The sequence below is a fragment of the Bombyx mandarina genome, chromosome 19 (assembly GCF_030267445.1).
Source record: "Bombyx mandarina strain Sakado chromosome 19, ASM3026744v2".
NCBI lineage: Eukaryota > Metazoa > Arthropoda > Insecta > Lepidoptera > Bombycidae > Bombyx > Bombyx mandarina.
In genome coordinates this window covers 4,217,698-4,239,816 of record NC_143225.1, presented here as the reverse complement: position 1 = coordinate 4,239,816, position 22,119 = coordinate 4,217,698, and the positions used below count along the sequence as shown (strand labels likewise).

The 22,119-nt window shown below is 37.7% G+C and overlaps 1 protein-coding gene across 2 annotated transcripts in view; it reads left to right on the top strand.

Moving 5' to 3' along the window:
- Nucleotides 1-22,119, top strand: part of Ptp36E (protein tyrosine phosphatase 36E) — a 146,676-nt gene that overhangs the window by 76,835 nt on the left and 47,722 nt on the right. For both annotated transcript variants that reach the window (XM_028169638.2, XM_028169636.2), the window contains exon 2: nt 4,774-5,139. In XM_028169638.2, coding sequence (XP_028025439.1) covers nt 4,944-5,139 — 196 coding nt within the window. In that variant the 5' untranslated portion in view covers nt 4,774-4,943. The remainder of the gene's footprint in view (nt 1-4,773; nt 5,140-22,119) is intronic.

Sequence of the window (22,119 nt, the reverse complement as noted above, 5' to 3'; positions counted from 1 at the left end):
TTTCTCCCGTACGATTTCCCTCCATCTGCTGCGATCCTTAGCTTCATGAAGGGCATTGTGGAAGTTGATGTTTAGAGAAAATCGTATTTGGTCCGACCATCTCGTGGGACTGCGTCCTCCGGGACGTTTGCCATCTACCTTTCCTGTCACCATCAGTTGTTCTAGATTGTGACCCTCTTTACGAGCAATATGTCCGAAGAATTCTAGCACCCTACGAAGGCATACAAAAGGCAGGCAAAATTAAATAATTTCTATTAGATACATGTATTTTGTCAAGAACATGCAGCAACAATGTGCATGCAGCGTCTATTTACAGCTATGATTACAATCGTTCTGGAATTTACTTTGCAAAACCCCATCTGTTCTTTGGTTTCTGTTTAATAGCAACACTGTCTTATAAATACTTTGATAGCGCACTCGTGTAGATAGAAAATACGTTTAGAGCAAATCAGAATGGAGATCCGTTTCGATGTTTTTAGTACGTCTTAAGTGTTTTGTTTACAAAACGATTTGCCGGTTTCAGAAATTCAATAAGTGCTCATTCGGGCGGATGTTTTTTAGAAATTACTCGATGAGAATATTATGCTTCATATAAGTATTATTTTATCATTTAATGCGAATCCACCGGTCACCGTCCTCGTCGAACCCGTCGCTAGCGACGAAGAGCTCGACGAGCGAACTAACCTATAGACACAGTCTACTGAGTTTCTCGCCGGATCTTCTCAGTGGGTCGCGTTTCCGATCCGGTAGTAGATTCTGCGAAGCACTGCTCTTGCTAGGGTCAGTGTTAGCAACTCTCCGGTTTGAGCCCCGTGAGCTCACCTATAAACGTTAGGGTGAAGCTGAAATAGCCTCTCAAGGCTTTCAGCATAGGTAGGAGGAAAAAAACACGAATAACATTTCGAATTTAAATGCTGTGTTCACAGACGTATTTAGATTACGAAGAACGTTTTTATGACGTCAACGATATTGTTAGTATTGTTTCATGCAATAATGATATCTAGTGCTGATTGTAAGCTTGAGATCTTTCTTTGTATTCCTCTAAATTCTTTCAACAAAACAATGTAATACCACAAAACAAGACAGGCTTCGATTTTAGTATGCGCTGGTGATCCTAGGGAATAGTTATAGACAACTCAAATAACAATAGCACATTTAGCAGGATGTTTTAAGTTATAAGTAAAAAATAATAGTATTAACTTTATAGTAACACATGTTTTAGACGTAAAATTCACGGTGCTAGCAAATCCAACCCCTCCTAGCTGAGCCTTTGCTCGCCCACCTGTCCTGGTGAAACTGGAAAGGCCTGTGGGCTACCAGTAATCCCTCATTCATAAAAAAAGACGTCAAATTAACAAAATGTCATCTCGTCTAGGTCGTTTGAAATAAATCCACTAATCGATAAAAATTAAAATGCGTGTCATACGGCGAGTGGGAAAAAGTCATCACAATTAATTACGTTGTCATTCTTCATTTAATTTTAAAGTATTATATTTACAAGTCGAAAGCGTTAATGCCGGAGAGCTGGCGATTACTTTCTGTTATTTCACAAACAATAATTTAATTATTAAGAAAACGTCCTTGGCGTTAATTGCAATGACAATATCTGTTCTGTGTTTTCTGTGCTATATATATATATATTTTTTTTTTTGGAAGCTCTTGCGTTGGGACTTTTTTTTTATTGCTATTGTAGGCAGACGAGCGTACGGCCCACCTGATGGTGAGTACTTACCATCGCCCATGGACTTCAGCACTGCCAGGGGCAGAGCCAAGCCGCCGCAATACCGCTTAATACTCTCCACAAGCCTCGTTTTAAGAAGGACATGACATAGGGCTCAGGAAACACCGTGGAGGGGAGCTCATTCCATAGCCGGATGGTACGTGGCAAAAAAGTCCTCTGGAAACGCACTGTGGATGACCGCAGTGGCTCCAGGTAGTATGGATGAACTCTACTCCGGTGGCGGGCGGTGCGATGGTAAAAACGAGATGCCGGTATCATCTCGAACAATTCCACAGAGCGCTTCTTATTATTATATCCGTCGGATCAGTGAGTGCGTTCTATGTAGTGGTTTATACTAAGAATACTAATAAATTTTCCTAAGCGACGTATTCAGAGGCATATGTAGTGCGCTTTGGAAAATTATGAATGAGCTAGTGCAAAATATGAAAAAAATATGTTTAGTTGTATTATTTTACGACAATTTTTAATACCGATAAAGGAAACAAATGAGAGTTTTGAAAACAACGGTTTATGTTATCGGTTTTTGTGCCGAACCACAAAAAAACTTTAAAATTACAAACGAACGAATAACAAACAGGCATCGGTCAAATACGACACCAATCAATTGTTTTATTTTAAGACGTCCGACATCAGCTCACAGCAGAACATTATTGCAGAGATACTATAGTACATATATACACACCAAAATAAACACGTTTTACGGCTGGCATTGGCGTGGTTTTGACATTGTGTAAGGTTTAGAAACGGCCGTATAAACTGTAAGCGTAATATGTATAACGAACTTTTCATTTAAACATGTTTGTTTATTGCATCATCACTATCATCATCATCGGGCCACAGTCGACTGCGCCTCTCCAAATTTGCACAATGGAGCACCGTCTATGGCTCTTTTTATCCATTTCTTTCCGCCAGGAGACATCTGAAGTCGTCGTGGCCTAAGGGATAAGACGTCCGGTGCATTCGTGTTGAGCGATGCACCGGTGTTCGAATCCCAAGCGTGTACCGATTTTTCTAATGAAATACGTGCTCAACAAATGTTCACGATTGACTTCCACGGTGAAGGAATAACATAGTGTACTAAAAATCAAACCAGCAAAACTATAATTTGCGTAATTACTGGTGGTAGGACCTCTGGTGAGTCCGCGCGGGTAGGTACCACCACCCTACCTACTTCTGGGTGATACGCATAACTGCTTCACGGCTTAAAGGGCGGAACAATTTTTATATAATGCAGTTGAGATTTCGACATCACGTTTCAAGGTGATTGATAGCATGCACGATGCCATGCCTATGGGCTCTGAATTAGATAACCATCTATACATATAAATAAAATTGGAGTGTCTGTTTGTAATATGGAAATAACCGCTTTGTACTACATGCATATTTATATACGGTACATACACCAAAATAACATTTTTTACAATTTTTGTCTGTCTGCCTGTTTGTTCCGGCTAATCTCTGGAACGGCTGGACTGATTCTGACGAGACTTTCACTGATATGTAGCTGATAATATAAGGAGTAACTTAGGCAACCTTTTAGACTAGCTTCGCCCCGCGACGTCACCCGCGGGTAGCATCGCGGGACTCAGCTATCAATAATAAAGGACAACGCCCAAAAGTGGGCCAACTTTGTGTCAAAACTATTTGTACTTGAAAAACTATACCTTATTTTTTCACGTTGTTTAGTTTATGTATCAACATTTCAAGTTATCAATTATCAATTGCTCTATACATGTCAATGTTATTTTATGTCTTACTGTAAACCCTGTCGGTAATCCTTAAATAAATAAATAAATTTCTTTCACCCTGGCATTGTTTTACAAAAAAATAAATTACTTATTTGATAACATCCGAAAACTCATAGTTTTGAAATTTGCCAATAGGCAGACAAAGGGCTTAGCCCATACAGCCTTACAGTAAACCTAAATTTTGCCAAAAGAAAGAATTGTTTGTGACTTGAACAACAAATTAAAAAAAAATTGCTAATGGTTATAATTCACAGACTTTTTTAGTTTATTCTTGTTCAATTCAATATTTATATACATATTGTAATAATAATTATTACTTAAAACCATGAATTATTTAATATTTTTAGACATTAATGATTCCATTAGTAAAAATCTCAATGGCCCACCATTACTTATTCTTATTAGGTATCATCTATGTTCAGAGAGTTTTGGCAGCAACCCGAGTGAAGCCTCACTTGAAGTTTTATTTTAATGTTTTTTTAAGTTTATTGTGATGTATAATATATATATTGGGTGTTTTTTTGTGTATTAAACGTCGTGAACAACGATTATTGAGGCATTGGAATAAAACTGTGGCTAACATAGCAGTGACTGTTTTTTTTTTCAAGATAAAAGGTCTGCGGCAACTCATGCTCAGTCAATGTGCTATTCGTCGAGTTGACGTCAATACTCCCAAAAAGCAATAAAAAGAGATACACCGGCTTTTTATTGACATGAAAATAATATAACTACGACCGACTAGGCTGTATAGGCTACGAAAGAAGGGTCAATGAAGTCCATTCTCAGAAACCACTTTCATTGTATTATTATTATGAGGATATAATAATAATAAAATGTACATAAGGGCTTATTTCTAGCAAAATTAACCACAATTAACTTATTTAACACTGTGACTAGTTATGAGAGCGATTATTGATTTCGAAGAAAACAATTCACAACTTAATTTTAGCTGCAGAAAAAAACAGATTTCTCTTAAACCTGGGTGAGAATATAAAAATCGTTTTCTGAATATGAAACGATATTTCTTTGTCTATCACTTGACAACTTTGTTTAAGGGCCCAAAGGCCCTAAGAAAATGGGCATTGTCCTTTAATGTTTCCGAAGCGAAGCTCGGAAGGGTCGGTAGTCTAATCTAAAAATAGTAATTTAATTACTTCCTAAAATAATCTAGGTATGAAAAACTAGTAACTGAAATAAAGTCTTTAGTAGCCTTTGCAAACTTTATTCTAAGCTTTAAAGCATTTTTCGTTTCGGTTTATTTAAAGATAATTTTGTTTGTTTCAGGTGTGAATTCTGCAAAAACAAAAACCCTACGGAGAATGCTACCTTTATGATATAAAGTGAAGTTTTGATATATGATCTTTATTAAAATTATTTATACACGTGTATAGTGTGTGTGTCGTGAAATGTGCTTATGCTGAACGTGTTATAGTGAATTCGTAATTTGATTCGAGATGTCTTCACGGACGGGTCCCAGGGGCACCTCGGTGGCTACTAGCCAGAGGAAGCATCGGTCCAAGTCTTCGACCAGGTATGATATGGAGAAGAAACCGAAGAAGAAGGACATGCGAACATCGGGAACAACAAGTTTGGTCTCGATACCAAACAGCATCAAGCTTACGATGTTGAATAGCGGCCTCATATCTTTTGGTGAGTTATCAATATATAGGTATATATATGAGCTGTATGTTGTTAGTATATAGTGAGTTATATATTTATTCATCCTTTTTTGAGTCAATTTTGAATTATTCCGAAGCGTAGCAACAATTGTCTTAAATAAGTCATCGTGGCCTAAAGGATAAGACGTCCGGTGCATTCGTGTTGAAGCGATGCACCGGTGTTCGAATCCCAGGCGGGTACCAATTTTTCTAATGAAATACGTACTTAACAAATGTTCACGATTGACTTCCACGGTGAAGGAATAACATCGTGTAATAAAAATCAAACCCGCAAAGTTATAGTTTGCGCAATTACTAGTGGTAGGACATCTTGGAAGTCCGCGCGGGTAGGTACCACCACCTTGCCTATATCTGCCGTGAAGCAGTAATGCGTTTCGGTTTCAAGGGCGGGGCAGCCATTGTAACTAACTATACTGAGACCTTAGAATTTATATCTCAAGGTGGGTTGTGGCGCATTTACGTTGTAGATGTCTATGGGCTCCAGTAGCCACTTAACACCAACTGGGCTGTGAGCTCGTCCATCCATCTAAGCAATAAAAAAAAAAAAAAAAAAGCATATATCGATAATCTCAATGGGGCGTGAACCCAGTTTCCCTTATAAACATACTATTACAGAAAACATGAAAACAATTTTAAAATGAAAGATTAAGTGAAGTCACAATACCATTACATTTAAATACAAATCAACGAATTGAATATTCAAACAACAAAATTACTTTTCTCCATGGAACTGTAAGAAACAAACATCTTTCTTTCTTTCTTTCGAATAATAAATAGAATGGAGTTCTTTATTAAGTAAGCGATTGGATGTAAAAACGTTGTCGCTTCCACTCTTAAGAATTCTTGACGTATAATTTGCAAGCGATGAAATTCAAAGAAACTTTTTTAGTTAAAACACAATAAAAGTATTCCTAGGGACGCTAATGGACTTTTGCAATGCATTTTTTTTTTTTTAATTTCGAATTTCATGAATATTGTATATACGTTTTAGTTTTATTGTAGCTTAGTAGATAGACATGATGTTAAGTGAATGCAGGAAACTGTTACACACTATTCTACAAAGCAGCTTTACCCTAATCAGCTCGTTTACGAATTCACTGTGTTTTTCCATTAGAGTCATCATTTTTAGTTTTCTTGTTAAATCAAATCGTATAGAAAACCAGTTAGAATCTGGAAGTCGTCGCGAGCATACATTTAAAACATACTATAGTTTGAGAAGTCAACAATAGTATTGTAAATTGTGAAGTCTAATAAAAGACAGTTTAGTTGTGAAAAGTGTTTTTGTTTTTTTTTTAAAAGAAGTTTGAGAAAGGCCGTGTAACAAAACCTTGGACCACGCATTGTGGATACCGATGTTTCTAACAATAACATTATTACTGTAATTAATAGTTAGACGTCCGTCACAAAATGTTGTCGCTTCCACTCTTAAGAATTCTTGACGTATAATTTGCAAACGATGAAATTCAAAGAAACTTTTTTAGTTAAAACACAATAAAAGTATTTCTAGGAACGCTAATGGACTTTTGCAATGCAATTTTTTTTTTTATTTCAATTTTCATTAATTTTGTAAATACGTTTTAGTTTTACTGTAGTTTAGTAGATGGACATGATGTTAAGTGAATGCAGGAAACCTTGGACAACGCATTGTGGATACCGATGTTTCTAACAATAACATTATTACTGTAATTAATAGTTAGACGTCCGTCACAAAATGTTGTCGCTTCCACTCTTAAGAATTCTTGACGTATAATTTGCAAACGATGAAATTCAAAGAAACTTTTTTAGTTAAAACACAATAAAAGTATTTCTAGGAACGCTAATGGACTTTTGCAATGCAATTTTTTTTTTTATTTCAATTTTCATTAATTTTGTAAATACGTTTTAGTTTTACTGTAGTTTAGTAGATGGACATGATGTTAAGTGAATGCAGGAAACCTTGGACAACGCATTGTGGATACCGATGTTTCTAACAATATCATTATTACAGTAATTAATAGTTAGACGTAGTCCGTCACATGAATAGCACTTGCACACATTTAATCCTATTCGCTGAGTTGGAGAACTCCTTCAGTAAACTTAGCCTATGTTAGTCACTTAATTGAACTAACATAGCTATAGTTTATTGAATATAAATCTTCGAATAACTAATATTGCGTGATGATGAGATTCGTACTAACATTTTCATTCATACATGAATTATTTATTAGAAGCGTTATATTTGAAATTATCATAGTCTACAACTCACGAACATACCTGACATATGCTTAAATAGTAAAATTTAATTATAAGGATAAATTGGGGTCCGTTCAGTCCCTCAAACAGGGCATAAGTAAGGGACTCTAACGGGAAAATTTCAAGGTTTCATTCAAACCTCTTGAACTTAGTGAACGTTTTAAAATTAATCGCATAGAAAAAGATATTAGACGAACTAGTAAAAACGTTGGAGATTTAAACCCTAAGGAATGTCGAAGTAGCCTAGAGCGATTTAGAAGTAATCACTACATAGTATAAAACAAAGTCGCTTTCTCTGTCCCTATATCCCTATGTATGCTTAAATCTTTAAAACTACGCAACGGATTTTGATGCGGTTTTTTTTAATAGATAGAGTGATTGAAGAGGAAGGTTTATATGTATAATGAAATCCATTAAATAATGGAAAAATCAATAATAAATTACAGTTTCCGAAGCAAAGCGAGGGCGGGTCGCTAGTATTCTATTTGATGAAGTTTACGTCAGTAAAATAGCTTTTTAGACGTTTAAGATCTACAGCGTTTTCCACGAACGATGGCGATCTCACATGATAAGGTAGGTCGTATGATCGGCTATGATCAAACAAAGGCTAAATAAAAGCGATCGAAATAAATCCACATTTTTTATTAGCAAACTTAATCCCCATAAAAAGATCATCAGATAAACTGTAAGCTTGTTACCGCCCTTTAAGGTTGAAAGGTCAATTATCCTTTATGGTTATATGTATTGTTGTTCTATATATTGGGTCTCGAGTCCGCAACGCTTGGCCGAGGTCACGTTATTGAGTTATACGTAATTCCACCGCGACCCGGTCAGGATGGGCACTTTGGTTAGATGTCGGTAGCGTATCAGCGTATCTAAGTCTGCAGCCAAAACACTTTTGCTTATATTACACATGAATAATGTAGAATTTTGGTTACGTTCTTATATAAGTTTTTGTGTGTGTTTTTTGATGTTATTTTTTTTGCTTAGATGGGTGGACGACCTCACAGCCCACCTAGGTTTAAGTGGTCACTGGAGCCCATAGACATCTACAGCGTAAATGCGCCACCCACCTTGAAATATAGGTTCTGAGATCTCAGTATAGTTACAACTGCTGCCCCACCCTTCAAACCGAAGTGCATCACTGATTCACGGCAAAAATAGGCAGGGTGGTGGTACCTACCCGTACGGACTCACAAGGGCTCCTAGCACCAGTTATGTTTGGGCTTCAATCGGTTATGTTTCTATCTGAACTTCAGATTTAGTGAAATGTGTAAATAGAAATTTTACAATCGGCAAAGTACATGTGAATAATCACTATACGAATGATCGATTGACAAAATAATTATTAAGATTTCACATCGATTTTAAAATTATCTGAACCAAACAACAATTTTGTATTTCTCATAGATAGTCATGTTTTTTACAAGCGCTAACGGAAGATACTGAATAATAAACATCATGTTACACAAATTATACAGACACATATTATAGGAGCACGGTTGTTGCAAGTCTTTTCAAAATCTGCGAATCTGGAAACCTTTTTTTTTGTGCCGGGGGTCGAACCTTCTGCGAGGTCTTCACGCCTAGAGGGCGCGCGGGGTATGTGGGACTGGTTCGCGACCGTGAACCGCGGGCCCAATGATATTTTAGGGCTCTACCGCACTAAACGACTCCCCTGCACTTTTACACCCGACGTCCGATCTCCGCCCGGGGTCAGAACCCAGTCAGAGTAAGGGGGCTTCCGCAGTCAACACTACAACCAGACTCGCTTCGCCACCCCTAGGACACTCGACCGACGGGTCATCGAGGCGATAGCCAACGAACAACGACACCAGTCTCCGCGATACGGCGGCCCTACCAGGCCGCCCGAGCGATTTCGCTGGTGTTCCGGGATACCCCGCTGGGTCAGCACCAGGCTGCCGTGTCGGAACGGGATACAACGCCGACCGCATCACGGACTGCTACCGTCAACGCGCCGTCCCATCCTCCTGGTGCCAGCGCGCTAGAGTGGCGAATCTGGAAACCTGAGGAAACATTACTCGGCGCAATAGTCAGAGGCTCTAATGACTCAGCCACTGAGTTAGGAGATGCGTCCCGCGTTCCCTCCAGTCCGCTTGAGCCAATGAAGTTACTTGCAAAGCAAAATATGTCGAACGCGATTCCCCTTTCGTGTATTTATCACAGTAACGCCCAGATCTATCGGCTGTTTTTAGAAACGTTTCGAATAGTCCCGTTATATTTACAAAATCTCGAAAACGTGATCAGCCCGTCCATTGCTCGACCAATATATCTAAAGGATATCATTTTTACACGTCATTTTCACAAAGGCCCCTAACCCAGTTATCGGGCACCGTCGATTCCCTAGTAGTCCGGATCAGACAATGTTACAAACGACGTAGTTTATTACGAGTGAGAAACGGCATCATTGACTAAATCGTTCGATCGAGATTCAGATATATCGGGTTATTTGTAAATAGCGCATGTTTTTTTTTTGTATCCAACTACTTTCTGCCTGTGGTACTGTTGTCGTCTTCTGAAGATTGGCTGTCATTGTAGCCAAATTAATCTTTACTTATCAAGAAAAACTGCTACTGTGTGCTGACGATTCCCGTGGAATCCCTGATACTCTTCAGGGTAGCTCATCTGAAATTTTACTTGAAAATGCTGTCTGGACTCTTCTTTAATGGTCCATAATGATTGAACACTATATTTGACCCGGCTAAGTTATTATATAGTACTAGCTGACCCGGCAGACTTTGTAATGCCTCAATCGATAAATAAAAGACCTAAACTTTTGTATAAAATAAACTAAAGGAAACAAAAGGAATCCGTCCGACTGGGAGACATCAAAGGAAAAACAAAATTGTTATTTTTATTTAATTCCGAGCATTTTCATATTTATCTACCTTTTAAACCTGCTCCGGACTTCCACAAATAATTCAAGACCAAAATTAGCCAAATCGGTCCAGCCGTTCTCGAGTTTTAGCGAGACTAACGAACAGCTATTCATTTTTATATAGGTATATATAGATAGATAATAATAATAATAATTAACACCACCATTAAATCTCACTATTGATTACAATTCACCGGCGTAAATCGGGTAACATTACGTTGTTAATTAATTATGGTAATTACATGACAGGACGATCGTTTATCAGTTGGCATGCCAAACATTTTTGAATTACCATCAATCCATTGAATGAAACACCGAAACACTCCAAATATTTCGAATGAAAATCGAAAATCACTATAATCGTTTATGACAGCTCTTCATTCGTGCATTCGTTCATCGATCAATCTATATTATCGATAGCTCGTTTATCATATTTAAAAACGTATCGGTATCGATTTGTGACGATTTCGTTGATTTTATTGGGACGTAAATAGTAATAATTAAAAGTTAATTTACGGATTCGTAAATTGCGCGTAATTACTGGTGGGTGGGTCTTGTGTGTCCGCACGGGTAGGTACCACCACCCTGCCTGTTTCTGCCGTGAAGCAGTAATGCGTTTCGGTGTGAAGGGTGGGGCATCCGTTGTAACTATGCAGAGACCTAAGAACTCATATCTCAACTTGGGTGGCGGCATTTACGTTTTAGAACTCTATGGGCTCCGGTAATCACTTAACACCGGGTGGGCTGTGTGCTCTTCCACCCATCTATGCAATTAAAAAAAAGCAATGCGATAAAGATCAAATTCGGACTTTATTTCTCAAACATCCTCTACGGGTCTCGATCATGAATATTGCGAAAAGTAGGTCGGCTGCGAACATACGCATTAGGGGTGCTAGGAAGCAATGCTTGGTATGCCGCGGATTGCACCTCGCAATAACCATTCCAAGTTTAAAGTGTTTATAATCAAAACATGACTATCCACGCTGCACAAGGCTCACAAATAATTCGGAGACATAGCTAGAAGGGGAGGAAAATGTCGCGAGAAACTTTGTTTCACGGCTGGTTGCATACTCCGAGAACGCAGCCTCATGCTATGGAGCGAACAAATCCGAGCGATGTTCAACTTTAGCGTCTGTGACGTTGTTAGCGCCGCAGAGAACAGGGCTAGGTTAAACAACATATTCCGATAAGCTTATGTATAAAGCTCACTAAGCTTAGCCCCGACGACTTCGACGCGCGAAGGCGGAGGAATCTATCTATCTATCTATATATATAAAAATGAATTGCTGTTCGTTAGTCTCGCTAAAACTCGAGAACGGCTGGACCGATTTGGCTAATTTTGGTCTTGAATTATTTGTGGAAGTTCAAAGAAGGTTTAAAAGGTATAACAAATTTGTTTTCCCTTTGATGTGTCCCCCGTTGTACGGATTCCTTTTGTTTGTTTTAAGTTTATTTTATACAAAAGTTTAGGTCTTTTATTTATCGATTGAGGCACTACGAAGTCTGCCGGGTCAGCTAGTCTCCAATAATGTAATAATGGTACGTCAACGTTCACAAAATAGCGTCAAAAAGTCGAGATTTTTTTTTTTTATTAACATATGCATACTCGTATCTAAGAGTATACATATGTTAATAAAAAAAATTATTGTTATTATTCGATTAACGAGCTTACGGTCCATCTGGTTCTAATTGGTTATCACAGATGAATCGGATCGGAACGGATACCTTTCGTAAGATTACTCAACCTGCATGTACTAAATTCAACTAAATATGATGACGACCATAGACAAGCAATCTGCAGTGACATTGACGTTTTGTGAGTTTGACAACTGACAGGCTGAATGCTCTCACGAGTGACATCATTCGGTTCATGTACCTAATATCTTGACTAATACAGATTACGCGTTGCGACAAATATATCGAACATCTATACTAATATTATAAAGAGGAAAGATTTGTTTGTTTCGAATAGGCTCCGAAACCACTGGACCGATTTGAAAAATTATTTTTCCATTAGAAGCCGACATTGTCCCTGATGAACATAGGCTACTTTTTTTAAATTTTTTTTTTATTTTTTTTTTTGGTTTCATGTGTGTTTTAATGTTTCCGAAGCGAAGCGAGGGCGGGTCGCTAGTCAGATATAAAACAAAGAAATCTGTTCATCACACACACAAAATATGTTTGCCCGATATGAGAATCGAACCCCAGACCCTCGGCCCAGCAGTCAGAGGCACTAACTACTGCACTACCGAGTCAATGCTACGCTATGATACAAAAGATTCATTTGGGTGTAATTGTCGGGTATTTATTTGCGCCAACCCTTGGCAAGTCTAAGATAACACGAGATGAAATTATCCTAAAGTAATTTGATCACAAAGTCGATATAATAATTATTCAACTATTTATCAATGTCGCGAACTTTCCAACTTAGTTAGGATTGAGCTATGCAAGCACTTTCCGTATAGAATACTTTCCATTCTCATACAATATCATTAAGATTTTTAAAGCGAACAAATTTTATGTGAATAATTTGACGGCTTTTTTTTCCATGGTTGATGCTTTTTAAATTATAAATATAAAACAAGCTTAATACCTCCTTACGAAATTAGGTCGAGAAAGGCCAAATTGGTGGTACTAAATACCTGGTCAGTCACCAGCTTATGGTATCCAAAAAAAAAACATAATAGTAAGTGAAAATATTTCCACAAATAAAAAAGGCACTATCAAATAAGACAAAGAGTTTTTACTTTCATTAAGTTTAACGCGTGCCTCTTTCGGACAAAAACAACTAAAGCAATCCAAAAAACAAAATGTTTATGTCGTAAATGCTGAATACACCGCCATTTTCGCATTTAAACTTCATGAATGAAAAGTAAAAAACCGGTTCAAACCGGCGGACGTCAGTAATTGGCAGCTCACGACGCTCTCGGTGCCAGCGGCTTTCCGCTTACCCGGCTAGAGTTTCATTTACGGCTCATTTCACTTTGTTCATAAACATTTCACATTGAACGCGTACCAAAACCTACCGTGTTTTAAACTCACACATCACAGGCAATGAAACTCAACCGGAAAAACGTAGTCCATTCTGATTTTAACAACGGGCATGTTTCTTTTTTTTTCATTTTGAACGCCACACATTTAGGAAATGACATTGAAAGAAATGTTTGCTTTGTTTTTTCGACGCCAATAGGCCATATTTTAAACAAAAAAGATGTGTGGTGTCGTGGGACACCGGATAGGAACGAAGTTTCTTATTATAAAAATATTAATTTTAAGTTCTATTCGAGGTATAAAGAAAATAATTATTCGGGTATACATTTTTATTATGATTTTTTTTATTGATAAAAAAAAAACTTTACAAAGTTATTAACTTTATTTTATTCATATGATTTATAAAAAATATATAATAAAAATATGTTATTTTTTGTACGTTATTACAAAGTTAAGTCGTACACTGTGTGTATTACTAATAAAAATCTTACGTTACGAACGTTTTCTCCGGTTAGGGTACCCCTCCGCATCGTCCCATAAGGAATTTCGTTGCAATTATTACTTATCTTATCTTATAGTATAAATTTGAAAAACAACATACCTAGTCGAATCATTAGATCCACCGCGCATGTCACCTAATAAACACCTACATGATAACTGTCACAGAACATAGGATACTCCGTATAAACTGCGACAATGGCGACACTGTTTGTCCGAGCTCAATCGTTGAAGTAAATTATGAACCCGTTTACGTGATTAATTGGTTTATTTACACAGGAGTTACGCCCGGTTGCGACCGGACGAGCGTCAAACGTGGCATGGCCTAACGCGGATGGGGACGCGCTAAAAATTATTTTTAACTAAAATTGAATTTTAATTACGTCCTGAATTTTATTATTACGGAGCTGTTATAATTTGACGGTACCCCGAAATAGCTGTTGTTTTTTTGACGTGACAACGTCTTATAATTCGATGGAGCCGGCTGCAAGCACGAAAAAACATGACTCATTGAGGCGTTCCATTTAAGGCTTGAAGTGCAAGCGAGAGCGCGCAACGGGCAACATAGAGGCACAATCGGCCTCCGCGTTCGGCAGCGTTCAAGATCTGTCTCTCTCCTACTTGAGTGAGCGATGCATCCGCGTGGACAGCTGCTATAAAATATTTTCGTCAAGTATGAAGTTCAGTGAAAAGTGAATGTGATGTCAATTGTCCATACAAAATATCTATCAAACAAATAAAATTAAAATTTTCTTTGGGAAAATGAAACCATTCCATCAGTATTTTCTTATGACGTTGTCACGTTGAACTATCCAAACCGACTTTACAGACAACCGTTTTTTTTTTTTTCATAAGAAATTCGTAGTCGTCGTGGCTTAAAAGATTAAATGGCCGGGTTAGATGTATTAAGCGATGCGGCTATGCCAGTGCTCAAATCCCGCAAACAATTCCCAATTTCTCTAATGCAAAACGTACTTAATCCATGTTCGTGAATGTGTCCAACCATGAAAGAATAACAAAGTGTAAACAAAATGAAAATGGAAAATAAATTCCTAATACTTAACTATAAAAAATACTCGTATATTCACGTTGCAGCCAATAATAACAGATTCATATTTTCAGTGTCACGATTAAAATGTATTGCGTGTTCTAGTGCCGACAGTTCTTTTTACTGGTGGTAGGACCTCTTGTGAGTCCGCTCGGGTAGGTACCACCGCCCTGTCTATTTCTGCCGTGAAGCAGTAATGCGTTTCGGTTTGAAGGGTGGGGCAGCCGTTATAACTATACTGTGATCTTAGAGCTTATATCTCAAGGTGGGTGGCGCATTTACGTTGTAGATGTCCATGGGCTCCAGTAACCACTTAACACCAGGTGGGCTGTGAGCTCGCCCAACCATCTAAGTAATAAAAAAAAAAACTTGTACTTGAGCGACGAGTACTTGAACAAATTAAAAAATCTAAAACAAAACTGATTCTTGAATAATCTAAGATTTCAAGTCGAGGAACTATATAAAGGCGGAGAATTATGTTACCGGCTCGTTATAGTCGAAATGGCTTTTAATTAAGATTTGTATACACAATGATTTCGTTGGAGTACGGAATGGCGAATGAATCTCGGAATTTCAACTTTATTGAAGTCTAAATAGAGGTTTGTTATTTCTTGGTCATTTAGTGTGGTACCCGTAAAATTATAGTCTTCGTGACTCAAATACTTTAGAAGTATTTGTCGATCAGGTAAATAGGACGTAGTCATGGCCTAAAAAAATTGGTGTAGGTACTCGTATCGAAAAATGCGATTACCGATGCCATATCTATTCTAATTTAAGATAATACGTGAAGCAAAAACTTTGTATCCCTTTTTGCGAAAATTGCGCAGACGGAGGAATATGAAATTTTCCACACTTATAGAGAATATAGAGAAGAAGTGCACAATGCTAATATCTTTTTAAAATAATGCATAAAAGATACATTAAATCAATAAAGAAAACATAACACACACTACATACCATGTATTTGACGCACACACGCATGCATACTATTTATTGTCAAACTTTTGTTCTTGACGTCTGTTGTCAAATTGAGATTAAATATTGTTTGCCTTTGTTAATATTTTTATAGTGTAATCTTGGCGAAATTTGTGATTATTGAAGTATAAAATACAATCATAATAGTGTACAAACTTACGATTCCAATTAATTATAGTCGAATTTCGACTACTGCGGCACCTCTAGTTCTAATTTAAGACGTATAAAAAAAATTGCGAATGTATAACACGGTGAAGGTAAAATATCGCGTAATAAAAATCAAACACGACAAAAAATTGCGTAATTACTGGTGGTAGAGAGTATTGTTAGTCAACACGAGTTGTTACCACCACCCTGCCTAATTCTGCTGTGAATCAGTAATGCGTTTCGATTTAAATGACGGACCGCCGTTGTACCAGAAAACTGAAACTTAGAACTCATGTTTCAAGGTGGGTGGCGACATTGATATTATGATTAATATGGGCTTCAGTAACCATAGCCTACTGAGTTTCTCGCCAGATCTCCTCAGTGGGTCGCGTTTCCGATCCGGTGGTAGATTCTGCGAAGCACTACTCTTGCTAGGGCCTGTGTTGGCATCACTCCCGATTTGAGCCCCGTGAGTTCATCTACACGTCAAGGAGAAGCTGAAATAGCCTCTCAAGGCTATCAGCATAGGTACGAAACAAAAAGGTAACCGCTGAACTTTAGATAGATTGTAGGCTCAATGACCCAGCTAAGCTATACAAAAGATTCTCACCATTAAACGCCAAATTTAACCGTATATATTGTTTTAATTATCTCCGAGACCCACGAAATCTCAGGTAACATCTGTCTCTCTCCGTAACCTTTATATTCAACTGTATAAGCGAGCCCCGAAAGCGTTGTAATAAAATACTATCGGCTTTATTGAATTTGGGAGCGTAAAAATATATGTTGATTGCTTTAAGAAGCGACAGTTGCCGATTTCATTGGCGTTTGCTCAGTAAATTGTCTCCGAATCGGGACATATTTAAAATGGGGATCGTTTACTTGGAAGCAGATCGTTTTCCTTTGTGAACGAATTTATTATTGACTTTTCAAAGAATAGAAGGTTAGATTTTTCTCCAGTCGGTATTGCCGTAAGGCTGTCTGTTTTTTGTTTAGTTAAAATTAAAACGTAAGTTTAAAATGCTTGCATTTAAAGTCCATATGTAGTGTGAAGCCTAGAGAGACTCATAGTGACAGGTAAAGTGGGTGGAAGACGATCCAGAGGTCGGAGCCGAAAAAGATGGAGTGACCAAGTGTCCGAGTATCTGGACATGAGACTGAGCCAAGCACTTCACTGTGCCACTGACCGACAAAAGTGGCTGCAAATTACAAAAAAAGGTCACAGGCGGGCGCATCACGATGCTCGGCAATGAGCGATCGACTGAAAGAGATGGAGGAGGTAGTGTGAAGCGCAATTTAGAAACAATAAATTTTGTTATATTTGAGAAACTATGTTACTTTGGATAGGATACTTTTTTCTGGATTAAAGGTGTCTAATCTAATCTAAACCCGCAATTGTGATAGTAAATAACAAACCAAATGTGCTTTCTTTAGAAAGTACAGTCACAAGAAAAACAAAACGATCAAGAATGAACACCTCATTTCCACATCATTCCGTCTGTTCTGTAGGAAAGTAGGACCTTTTCGTCTCATTTTTATTACTACAAATTCAATTAAGATTAAACAGAATATTTTATTACGAACTAGCTGGCCCAGCAGACTTCGTTGTGCCTCAATCGACAAATAAAATAAACTTAAAACAACCAAAAGGAATCCGTCCGACGGGGGACACACCAAAGGAAAAACAAAATTGTTAATTTTATTTAATTCCGAGCATTTTCATATTTATCTACCTTTTAAACCTTCTATGGACTAACACAAATAATTCAAGACAAAAATTTGCCAAATCGGTCCAGCCGTTCTGGAGTTTTAGCGAGACTAACGAACAGCAATTAATTTTTATACATATATATTATATGAAAAATGTTAAACTCTAGATTCTATGGCAGACTTACAAAGAGAAATCAGGAGATAATATTTTGGTTCTTTGCTTTCATAGTCATTGCAATCATTAGGTCGATATCTCTCTGAGTTTTATTTTTTAAATGGAAAATACGTCGCAACCCTTAAATTTAGTTCCAGTGTTATCCCGAAAGCGCCCTATCGCGACACCAGCTTATCTCAAAGCTCGATTTGTCAGTGACGCCTCGCCTGTCGCCATGAAAAGGCGAAATTTCCTGAATAATTAAACGTACGTTAGTCGGCTTTTTGCTGAAATTAAGGCATGTCTGTCACAGTTTTATTTCTTTAGAGCAATGTCAATTAATACGTTTTTTTTTTTTTTTTTTTCAAAATTACTATTATAGTCATGTGTCAAAGTGTCATCTTTGGATTGGACGGTTTTTTTAAACGACGAATTAGTTTTTAGCGATTATATTTTACAGTAAACTCCATATTTGAGCTACGAAACCAACAGGACTTCAAAATTTGAAATGACGCAAAGAAAATGTGATTAAATTTTCGTTTTTAGATTTTTATGGAAATTCTATATTTCTGGTCAGTTTAATGAAAACAATCAAATGAGTAAGTAGATGCTGATTTATTTAATAATTTCCGGAAATGCACGTTTAAATAAACACAATTCGTTTTAAAATAACAACTTTTAAAAAAATTCTTGTATTAAACTTGGATTTTAATTTTACTTTTGTAATGAAAAGAGGGCTCTTAAAATGTCCCTCAAACAACAATAGAACTTATCATCCAATGCATCCACTGAGCTTATCATTCCGTTTTAAAACATTTCCTTCTTGGTTTGTTTTCGTTGCAAACAAAATCTGCACCATCTTTCAGCTGAAAACGAGAATTATATTCGGAGGAGAGAAAATCTCATTACTTTGTTTTATTTTAGTGCTTCGTCTGACATCTTGAGATGTCTGTCTCAAAAAATAGGACTTACTTTGATAAAAACACGAGGCAAGAAAATCATGTATTGACCTTTCACATCTACTTATATAATTTTAGAATGTCTATGGACTCCGCTGAATACTTACCAGGTGAGCCGTGAGCTCGTCCCCAAATCTTAGCAATAAAAAAAACCATGTCGTTCGTGACCAAGAAAACTATGAAATATTCGAATCGTCGCAAATAATAAATTGACAATAAAAAAACATGAGATTAAATCGTAAAATTACTTTTAATTTTATTTTATTATACATTCTCGCCAAGTATTTTGTATTAAAGACTCTCACTTATCCCTTGAGTAATTTCGCTTAGTTCCTATCATCCCCACTTCGTGCAAGTCGCCTTCTGTTTTTACATATACTTCAAGCAGAAATCTTAACTCAAAGGTTCTCGTATCTACCTAAATCCACCTAAATCTCTCACCTAACCTAATCTCTACCTAATAACCTACCTACTCTAATAACCTAATCATACCAACCTAAATCTCTCAGGTTAATTTTTTTATTTTTTTTTATTGCCCTTGTAGGCAGATGAGCATACGGCCCACCTGATGGTGAGTGGTTACCGTCGCCCATGGACTTCAGCAATGCCAGGGGCAGAGCCAAGCCGCTGCCTACCGCTTAATACTCTAAATACGCTTAATACGCTAAATACACATTTAGCTGTAGCGAAGCTTAACGTAGCCGAACTACTCTTTTTGTTACGAACGAACTTACGATCTATTTGTTTTTAATTGGTTATCAAAAACCATATTGCTTACTTGCTTATTGCCACACCTTGCAACATCACTGTGTTTAGTGCGAGCTTTTTAACGCTCTAGGCTGCTCCTACTTTCACACATTATAACGCATTATAACAGCTTTGCGATGGTTTGCCGTAGTTTGCCAGGTAGTGACCTGGCAAACTACGGCAAACTACTAAAAAAATGGCACTACCTACCCGTGTGCTCTTACAATACAGGGTGTTACAATAGCCACAATTAATTATGCTAATTCCTGGATTTGGCAGTTTGGATTTTTATTTTACGACGTACGAAATATTAGTATATATATCGCAGAATGGACAAACGTGCAAAGAGATTGGGCAGCAGGAAACGATGACAATTCCAAACGTCCTCACTCTTTCTAAGTCAGACTATAGATAATAAATACACATAAATTGGTTATAGATAAACAACTCCAGCACTCATCAAAAATGTTTACGGGCGTCGGCCACTAGATAGCTTCGCTTCGATTAGTTTCTCATTGCTCCTGTAGATGGCAGTAACATATCCTATCCTATATTTTATTTTTAATGAATGATTTTGTAAATTTTCAGAAACCACAAATTGATAAAATTTTATCAATTTTTCTATAAATAAAGACTTGTATGGTTTATATTTTTTTTTATTTGCTGAGTTTAGTTATACAATAATGAAATGTCATAACTTTAACAACATATAAGCTTAGGGGCATCCGCAACAAGATATCGCTAGTTTCCATAGAGAAAAAAATATTTATCCTAAAGTATCGCGAATGTGTCTCGATTCTACTCGAGCAATGACATCTCGACTCTGCGAAAGCACACCACCCGAACTGAGCAGACGTTTGACGAGTAGTTGCAGCTCACCCCCACTAGATGGCGCGCTTTCATTTCGTTTGTCGTGTTCGGACGCGACAAGTACGTGTTTCCTTATAAAAAATAATATCATCAGCCTGTCAGATTTTAATACCGGTTTAGTCATTACTTGATACGAGGACATCGCTAGGCCACGACGACTTCAAACCCACGCAACACTTTAAAAAAACGAATTCTGCATTCTGCGTATCTGGTTGTTTCCAACAATTTGAACACCACTCACAAGATGAAAGATCTAATTAAGACCAATTTTAATTAGCGGTAAAAGTCGGCCGGTGGCAGGCGCCTTCATTAACAACCCGTAAGAGAGTTTGTTGTATGTATGTACAGGGTGGCCCATAAGTCCTTTGAAAAGTAAAATTTGAATAAAACGAACAGGGCGCGCGTGAGCGGTGCAGGGGAAGCGGGGGGAGTAACTTCGGTTTCTGGGAATTTAGTCGCGATGGAGCGTTTTACCGGAGCGGACCGTGCGTTTTGTGTGCGCGAGTTTTATAAAAACGACAATTCGGCAACCGTTGCGCGGCGTAAATTTCGAGAACACAAAGGTTTACACAACTTTGACGACACTCCAACTCTTCAAACGATTAAGAACTGGGTTGCTAAGTTCGAGGAGACCGGTTCGACGTTAGATAAACCGCGGTTGGGTCGCCCAAGGACGTCACGTACGGAACAAAACATAGACACAGTGACACAGTCTATTCGCGAAAATCCGACACAGTCAACTCGTAAGCGCGCCAGAGCATTAAACGTATCCAGGACATCGTTACAACGGATTTTGAAGAAAGATTTACATATGGACCCTTACAAAATTCAGTTGGTTCAAGAATTAAAGGAAACTGACGGTATTCAAAGACAAAATTATGCGAATGAAATGTTGAATCGGTTTACTTCCTTCAATAACATAATGTTCTCTGACGAGGCTCATTTCCATCTTAACGGGCATGTTAGTAAACAAAATTGCCGCTATTGGAGCCCCATCAATCCAAAACTTAAGCATCAGAAGCCCTTACATAGTCCGAAAGTGACTGTTTGGGCCGCTATGTCAGCCCATGGTATCCTAGGGCCTTACTTCTTTGAGGATGGCAGAGGGCGCGCAGTTACTGTTACGTCGGAGCGATATGTGGCTATGATCGAAGAGTTTTTCATACCAGAATTGCAAAACTTTTCAGGCTTTAATGCCAGGACGTGGTTTCAACAGGATGGGGCCACTTCTCACACCTCTAACACTGCTATGCCCGTTATCCGTCAACTTTTTCCTGGCAAAGTTATCTCTAAGAGAGGAGACATTTCCTGGCCTCCACGTAGTCCAGATCTGACCCCGATGGATTTTTTTTTGTGGGGCTACCTTAAGGCTAAAGTATACGACACAAACCCGCGGTCAATTGAGGCCCTAAAAGAAAACATCCGCAGAGAAATGACAAGCATTTCAGCAGTGACGTGCCGCGCAGTCATCGACAATTTTAGACGTCGTTTGCAAGAGTGCCGTGATCGCAACGGATTACATTTAGGAGATGTTATTTTCAAAAAATAATTCCCGTTTTTTAAGCTTTTTATGTAAATAAAAATTTAATTCATAATGTAATTAGTTTTATTTTAATAAAAATGTTTTCATATCAAAGGACTTATGGGCCACCCTGTACATTAGCGGTGATGTTACAAGAAAGATATCTCGTTCACTGATAAAATTACCTTTCTAAGAGGGC